The sequence below is a fragment of the Xiphophorus hellerii genome, chromosome 15 (assembly GCF_003331165.1).
Source record: "Xiphophorus hellerii strain 12219 chromosome 15, Xiphophorus_hellerii-4.1, whole genome shotgun sequence".
NCBI classification, from domain to species: domain Eukaryota; kingdom Metazoa; phylum Chordata; class Actinopteri; order Cyprinodontiformes; family Poeciliidae; genus Xiphophorus; species Xiphophorus hellerii.
This window is the reverse complement of record NC_045686.1, coordinates 5,246,920-5,255,551: the sequence shown is the minus strand read 5'-3', so window position 1 is coordinate 5,255,551 and position 8,632 is coordinate 5,246,920. Positions and strand designations below refer to the sequence as shown.

The window sequence follows — 8,632 nt, the reverse complement described above, 5'->3', positions numbered from 1 at the left end:
CCTGATTTACTGTTTTGAGTTGTACACGTTTTCTTTCTCTTACCCTCTTTTTAAAATATATTTAAAAATTATACTCACTGACATAAGTTAATGATGATTGTTGTACTTTTTATCCATAATTAATGGATACAAAGATACAATGTTTCAAAAGTATTGACAAAAAATGGATGAGTAAAAACAGAATATTTATGGTGCAGTACAAGTTATAACCAGTAGAGGCGGTGCAGCACCCTGGGGCCAATCATATGCGCCAGAGGAAGCCAGCGAGAGGCTGTGACGGGAGCGGGTTGTTTGAATCTTGTTTTGGTCTTCTTCATAACATTTCCGGTAAGAAAACGTCTTTTATTATTGTTCTGTAATGAATACTTGAAGCAAAACGTGAATCCTTTCTTCGCTAATGTTCACTGTAAGCGTTTATGAGTCTCTAACGGTTCGTTGGAACCATTTTTATCCACGCCTCTGACATTTTCAGCCGAATTTCACAGAAAAACCGACGAATTTTAGTACAAAAGTGATTACTGACATTAAGGACGCCAACATTTGTAATGCTAAACATAAATACGGCCTAATACAAGCCCTTTATCAAATTCGGCTCAAAAATAAACGACAACCACAAAGTGACGATTTCCATAAAATCGGAGGGCTGAATCCCAAATCCAAGTTTGTGAATAAACCTGTATTTAGTTTCACAAAAGCAGAAGCACATAAGTTATCATGGTGATTTATGCCGTGCAGCTATCCTGCTCCATGCCAGGCTAAAGTAATCCTGGTTCCTTATTAAGCGCCCAGTCAGCAGTCAGACCGATCAGAAGCCAATATGTTCCGTTTTCTTACCTGTTTGTTTTAACATTATGGCTTAAAATATCACTGAATCATGTTGGCAGTTGTATTATTATTTTAACATTACGTGCATTGTAACTGTTCAATTATGTTTCGGAAAATGCTGTTGTTCTAATAACGTTTACAACCTAAATTAACTTTGGTTTTGGCACTTTATTAAACAAATGCACAGTTTAAGTCACAATATTTCAGACATGCACTTATTTACGTCATAAACATACCTTGTGTGTTTATCAAGAGGGCTGCAAAAAGATACATACATTTTTATCTCCGTTACAACTTATCTTCTTTCTTTAGTTTGCCGTTAAGTTGCCTTTGCGCAAACCGTTAAGCGGGAAATTGCACCTTCAGAATAAAAGCATGACAACTCAAACAGGAAGTTTGCCATAGTTAGAAGTAAGTAAAGGCGATATGCGCATTTTTATGGTTTTCCCTGCAGAATTGTCTTTGTTTTAGATAATTTTTGCACAAATGGCTTATAAATTCTTTCTTTTTAGTTTTTTTTTACATCATCACTTGAATATTCTACTAATTTGGAGATGAGAAGGCAAATTTTCTTTAACAATAATGAGCTTGTTGATTATTGGTTAGTGATTGATTCTTTGGTTTCTGATCGATGCAGGTGCAGAGATGGAAGGATTGTCGGTCAGCTCTCAGTAAGTGAAATCTGTAATTTAAAGTTAAAGCAGAGCAGCTTTACAGCGCTATTTAAAAAAAAAAAATGGAATAAAATATTACGGTTCACAACTGTGACTTAAAGAACCAGGTGAACTTTAAGTATTATAGATTATAAATCAAATTATTTGTATAATTCTGTTGATTCCGGTTAATAAAAAAACAGCTAAATTTAAATGTTTACAGTATTACACATCACTAAAAATGATATATTTTTAAAATAGAAATAATCATTTATGGTCTTAAGAGTCATGAAGAAGACAGTTGTCACATGTTTGACAAGAATTTAAAACCTCTAATGGTAATAATTAAAGAAACTAGCAATAGTTCAACAAATTACTGGAAAGTTGAGTGGAAGGAAAAAGTCACACAAACAGGAATATTTGTTTTTAATCAACTATTAAAACAAATATAAAAAACACTTAAAATGTGACATTCCATGTGTAATATATGTACAAATTGTTAAAATAAATGATCTGTTTGATGGCTGCAGATCAGCCAATCAGAGCATGGTGCAGGTGAACGTGGAGGCGGGGCTTCAGGATGGGGGCGGGGCCAGCCAGTGGAGCACTTACTGTAAAGAGGACCTGATGAGAGGAGGGGAGGAGCTGTGCTTTGAGGAGCTGCGGGCCGAAAGATACAACCAGCAGAAACAGAAGGAGATGGAAGGTGCGTTCGCTGTCCTCGTGATGCCTTCACTGCCTGTGGGAAAAGAGAGTTAGCGCTTCAGTTTCAGCTTCTGGTTTCTTCCTGCAGAGAAGATGAGATACCTGAAGAAGCAGAAGGAGGAGCTGAGTCAGGAGCTGGAGGAGAAGAAGAGGCTGCTGCTCAAAAAGTTCCAAGAGGTGGGTTCTGACCCGGTTCTGGTTCTGCTCATTGAGTACGGCCATGGACTCACAGTTCTCTTTCTCCCGTCAGATCAGCAACGTGGATCAACCTGCTGCTGCTCCCTTCAAAATACTGGATGAGTCTGGTTCCGAAGAGTTCGCCGGGTAACCAACTGTAACCGGACCAGAATCGGACCGGAACCAGAAGTCCCCCGTCTCACCATCTGACTGCTGTTCTGCAGGAAGTCGGATCCGTCCTCAGACGAGCTGCCAGATGACGTCTTCCTGCGACCCGATGAGAAGGGGCTCTGTGTGAGGGTCCAGTTTCCAACAAAACCCAATCAGAACCAGCAGCAGAACCAGCCGCCAGGTGACCAGAACCTTTTATATTCGTGTTTTATTTTCTTGATCTTATGACTTTATTCTCATTTCATTACAACTTTATTTAATATTACGAGAATAAAGAATAAATTCGAAAACATTGTATCATAATATCTTGACTTTATTCTCATGATAGTAGAAATTAAATAACTTTATTTTCTTAATATTACTTTTAAAAAGTCACAATATTACAATAATAAAATCTATTATTCAAAAAAAATTATATTTTGACTTTATGCTTGTAAAATTTAAACTTTATTCTCAGATTATTGCAAAATTATCTTGTAATTTAAAAATGAAAGTTGTTAGCCTGGTTCTGATCGTAGAATTTAATAATTCAACACAAAACCTGCAGAAGAGACTCTGAATGTTCTGCTGGGCAGCGAAGGAAAAACCTTTTATGAATAATGGAAATACTCAACCTGCAATATAGAGCAAGAAAAATGACAAGAAGTAAAATAAAGAATTTGTTGAAATTTTGATGATTTAACCTTAAAATTCTCCTGAAATTTCCTGGATTTCAATCATTTTCCTTAAATTCTGTTGAACGCAAAGGATTCATGGTTTGATTTTCCCTCCATCAGATCAGGCTGGTGGTTCTTATGTGTTCGGTCTGATCTCAGGTCAGCCGAGTTGGACCAAGCGGGACCTCCGAGCCGAGCCGGACCTCCGGGCCGAGCCGGACCTTGGTTCTCAGGAAAACGTCTCTCAGCCCAAAAAGCAGCTGAGCCCCATAGAGGAGATCAGTGTGGAAGCAGCATCCCTCCCTTCTCCTGGAGAACTGTCTGGGGGGAACTCCAGTCCACTGGACCAGAACCAGGAGCAGCACCAGGACCTGGAGAAGAACCAGGACCAGAACCAGTATAAGGAGCAGAATCAGGAGCAGAACCAGTATAAGGAGCAGAACCGGCATAAGGAGCAGAACCAGGACCAGAACCAGTATAAGGAGCAGAACCAGGAGCAGAACCGGCATAAGGAGCAGAACCAGGAGCAGAACCGGTATAAGGAGCAGAACCAGGAGGATCTCAGTCGGTCTCATGGTACAGAAGGTTCCAGGTTCCTGGATTAGAAAATGAAATGTGAGTGGGTTCTGCAGAAACGGTTCTATGTTCTGATTCGTCTTCCAGCTGTGGATCCCTGCGACCCGGAAGTCCGTAGACAACTGTTGGATATTTTTGACATCACTTCCTCTCCAAACGTTCATCCGGAGCAGCGCCCCCTACCTGCTGTTGAGGCGTGCAGCGTTCTGGACCTCGGTATTGTTCTGAACTTAGGTTCTGATTGATTAGCTCTAGATTGTGATTTTTAATTTGTAGCGATTAGAGCTGAGCAGAACCTTAACGGCCAATCTGTGGAGTTCCTCAGGGATGAGTCCTCAGTCCCCTCTGCTGGTTTAAACCAGAAGTTTACATTCACCTTTTTTTCCATTTCTGGAAAAATTTCCAAATTATTTTCATTCCTAAATGACGAGAAAAAAATTTAACAGGAACGTTTTTTTTTTGTGAAGATTTTTAGAAACTTTTTTTCAAACAATAGAAGTTTACATACATCTGGTCACTATCAGGCGTAATTTACGTTCAAACGTTTCTGGTTTTTGTTCACAAGCTGCTGATATTTTCCACTGGGAATCGGTTCAATTTCTGTTTATGTATCTTAAGTAAACTGGGTTAATTTACCAGAGTAAACTGGTTTTTGTACCAGTTAAGGTTAATCTTTTGGTTTCAACTAGACCTGTCATGATAACGATAAATTGTCTCAGAAATTACCGCATGATAAACTATTGATTTATCATGCGATTAATTGATTTATTGGTTATTGTGACAGACTTCCTGTTTGCATGTTAAATCTGCAGGTTTCAGTTTTTCTTTCTTTTTGTGAAAACTGTTTTTCCTCAGATTACATGGAAACTAAAACAAACATTTCTGTTTTAATTTATTCTCTGGCTGCTACGAATCAGAAAATATTTTTTCTAAACTCACTTATGATGCTGAAGTTTGGAAAACACGGAAAAAACCAGAAAATGTTTTCTTCCATGTCGAACTGAAACACTTCGGCCTGGAGGTGGAACCGAGCCGCCCGTCCAGCTGCAGTTTCATCCTGACACAGCAGCCATGTTTTCCCCAAACTGCTGCAGCTGCTCGGAGGTGAAAGATGATCCCAGCAAACTCAGCAAGTCTGCCAACAGCTGACACGTTTAGCCTCAGGAAGATGAAAAACATTCATTTAAAAACCAGTTTTCTATCAAAATAATCACATTATTTAGAACCCCAGCTCTAAATATTAACGGCTTCAGATGGGACTTGCTGCTGATTGGCTGTGTGAGTCATGTGACACCAGAGTTAAAGGAAACCCAGCTTTACTTTGCTCTGTCCACTAGGGGGCGACACATTCTTCATTCGAAGCAGACTTTTGGACAGAGGCAGCGTCTCCATCTTCAGAGCAGCTGCAGAGAATCAGTCTGTGTTTATAAAGGTGAGTCTTTATAAACACAGCAGTCGGTCAGTCACATGACCGCCTGCTGGTCATGTGACTGACTGATGCTTCCTGCTGCAGGTGGAGCGCTGCTCGGCCCCCTGGGATTTCTACCTGTTCACCCGCCTGAAGGAGAACTTGCCGTCTGCTGACAGAGCTGCTCTGATCAGCTGCTTCCTGTTTGAGGACGGCTGCGTCACCGTCTACAGGCTGCCTGCAGACCACCAGCTCACTGTGAGTCAGCCAGTCAGGTTCTCCTGGTTCTGTTCGGTGCTTTATGGGTTTAACTTTATTCTCATAATATTCATTCATATATTGATGTAAAAATCAATATTATGATTTGCTTACAATTTGATCAAGTATCACCTTTATTATGCATCACCTGATTCTGTAATATCATGACTGCAAAGAAGTCATGATATTACAGAAATAAAGTCATGATATTACAGGAATAAAGTCAGAATATTACAGGAATAAAGTCAGAATATTACAGAAATAAAGTCATGATATTACAGGAATAAAGTCAGAATATTACAGGAATAAAGTCAGAATATTACAGAAATAAAGTCATGATATTACAGGAATAAAGTCAGAATATTACAGAAATAAAGTCAGAATATTACAGAAATAAAGTCATGATATTACAGGAATAAAGTCAGAATATTACAGGAATAAAGTCAGAATATTACAGAAATAAAGTCATGATATTACAGGAATAAAGTCAGAATATTACAGAAATAAAGTCATGATATTACAGAAATAAAGTCATGATATTACAGAAATAAAGTCATGATATTACAGAAATAAAGTCAGAATATTACAGGAATAAAGTCAGAATATTACAGAAATAAAGCCAGAATATTACAGAAATAAAGTCATGATATTACAGAAATAAAGTCAGAATATTACAGGAATAAAGTCAGAATATTACAGGAATAAAGTCAGAATATTACAGGAATAAAGTCAGAATATTACAGAAATAAAGTCATGATATTACAGGAATAAAGTCAGAATATTACAGAAATAAAGTCATGATATTACAGAAATAAAGTCATGATATTACAGGAATAAAGTCAGAATATTACAGAAATAAAGCCAGAATATTACAGAAATAAAGTCATGATATTACAGAAATAAAGTCAGAATATTACAGAAATAAAGTCATGATATTACAGGAATAAAGTCAGAATATTACAGGAATAAAGTCAGAATATTACAGGAATAAAGCCAGAATATTACAGGAATAAAGTCAGAATATTACAGGAATAAAGTCAGAATATTACAGGAATAAAGCCAGAATATTACAGGAATAAAGTCAGAATATTACAGAAATAAAGTCAGAATATTACAGGAATAAAGTCAGAATATTACAGAAATAAAGTCAGAATATTACAGAAATAAAGTCAGAATATTACAGGAATAGAGAAAAATTCTACAATAAACTTTATATTGTAATATTTTGATGGTAAATTTATTTTACTGTCAGTTGTAATTATTATCACATTATTTAGTCTTTATTTTTGTAATATTATGACTTTTAAGAATTCATAATTTTATTTATATAATTGTATTTTTATCATAATATTTTGAATGTATTATTATAAAATTATGACTTTAAAGTCATAATTGTGAGAATAAAGCTAAAATATAAAAATATAGTAAAAAATATGGCACTTTTTGTTGTTGTTATAGTTTGACTTCTCATATTATTACAACTTTATTTTCATTATGAATTTTAAGATGTCATAATCTTATGACAAAGTCAAAATATTTCGAGAATAAAGTAAAAATTTTGTCTTAATATTTTGACTTTATTCTCATAAAACTACAAGTTTATTTTTGGAACACGTGATTTTTGGGAAGTTGTGATATTATGAGAATAAAGTCAAATTATTAGACTAAAAACTGCGTTAAATTTTGACTTTGTGCTTGAATGGGTTCAGAGTCACCTGCTGACGCGATGCAGAGCTGTGCATCATGTGCGTTGTCATGGTAACTCTTCCCTGTGCATCATGTGCGTTGTCATGGTAACTCGTCAGTTTTCCCGGTCACCCGGTGTTCCGTGGTCAGGTGTTGGCGGACTGCGGCCCGGATCCGGCGTGTGTCGGCGTGAAAGCCGTCAGGCTGCTGGAGCTGGTGCTGCAGCTGCATCGCCGCAGCCTGCTGCATGCGGGGCTGCGGCCCGGCATCCTGGCCTCCTGCGGCGCCGCGGCGTCCCAGGACTGGCTCTTCCCGCTGGACTGGTCGTCCTCGCTGGACCTGGATCTGCAGAAAGACGTCCGGTCCGTCCAGCAGGTCCCGTCCGCTCAGGCCTACCTCAGGCTGGGTCTGCTGCAGCCCGCCGACCCGCCTCACACCGTAAGCTCGCCTTCGTCACGTTAACGGCTCCCGGCTCAGAGCGGGTCGGTTTCACCGGGTCTGTTCCGTTTCCTGTCAGGTGGACCTGGTGGGCGTGGCTGAAACTATCTACTTCCTGTTGACCAACAGCGAGATGAAACCAGAGAAACTCGGCAGCAGCTGGACAGTGGAGCAGTAGGTGGAGTTTGACCCAGTTACTGACAGACAGCATGTAGAACAGAACCACTCAGGAAACTGAATTCATTACTGCTGGAGTTCTAACATTTTATCCACCGGGTCCATTTACCAGGGTCAGAACCAGAACCCCTCAGTTCTGTAAATTACCTTGAGAAATAATGAGATTTGGTGACATAAAAACAGGATTTAATGTGAAAAATGATCAAAAGTTACAAGAAATGGATCAGAACCAGAGTTACCTGATGGACGGAACCAGGTGAGGCAAAGACTGGAGAGTTTAGCTTTTATTCTCAGTCTGTTCCTCCCTGAAGGCCAGTCTAATCCGTTTCAGTCTGTTTATGTGTGCCTGACATAAACATGGTTATGTCAGCTGCAGCCTGTAACCAGATAAAAGAGAGGAAACAGAATCATTTCGCTGGGTAAACTGGTTTATCTTACATCGTAACTGAAGTTTAAATGACTGATTCCTTTTCTCTCTGCTGCAGCGACGTCTTCACGTCGACCTGGCGAAAGTTTTTCTGTTCGCTGCTGAACGCCGGCGGTCGCTCTTCCATCTCCGTCCTGTCGGAGCTGAAGGACGAACTTTCCAAGCTTTATCTGTGAAGCATCTGTGTGTCATGTTGTCTGTTTAATATTTGGTTTCATTAATAAATAAAGTAAAACACTATTTGTTGCAGCCGCTGTTTGGCTTATTCATTTGATCATGAAACCAGCAGGGGGCGCTGTAACGAGGCCGTGTTCGGACCGCTGTAGAAAAATCTTTTTCTGTCAACAGAGATTATTCTCAGACATTTCTGAAAAAAAACTCTGAAAATTTGATATCAGAATTTTGTTTGGAAAAAAAAAATTGACTTTTGAAACTCCATGGTTTTATTTTTTTCAAATGAATTTCTGAGAATAAT

General features: G+C 38.6%; 1 protein-coding gene across 4 annotated transcripts; it reads left to right on the top strand.

The window, feature by feature from the left end:
- Window positions 1-24: 24 nt before the first annotated feature.
- Window positions 25-8,406, top strand: bub1ba (BUB1 mitotic checkpoint serine/threonine kinase Ba). Of its 4 annotated transcripts, none has more exons than XM_032584924.1 (14): window positions 25-327; window positions 1,463-1,496; window positions 2,009-2,184; window positions 2,272-2,360; window positions 2,434-2,507; window positions 2,585-2,712; window positions 3,308-3,573; window positions 3,652-3,763; window positions 3,851-3,979; window positions 5,101-5,195; window positions 5,277-5,429; window positions 7,266-7,553; window positions 7,633-7,727; window positions 8,216-8,406. In XM_032584924.1, exons 1-14 carry the CDS (start codon window positions 246-248, stop codon window positions 8,331-8,333), a joined length of 1,839 nt encoding a protein of 612 aa, XP_032440815.1. In that variant the 5' UTR covers window positions 25-245; the 3' UTR covers window positions 8,334-8,406. The 4 variants fall into 4 exon arrangements, with proteins under 4 accessions (XP_032440815.1, XP_032440814.1, XP_032440812.1 ...); XM_032584923.1 differs by having other exon boundaries at window positions 3,308-3,621; window positions 3,682-3,763; XM_032584921.1 differs by having other exon boundaries at window positions 26-327; window positions 3,308-3,763.
- The last annotated feature ends 226 nt before the right edge of the window (window positions 8,407-8,632 follow it).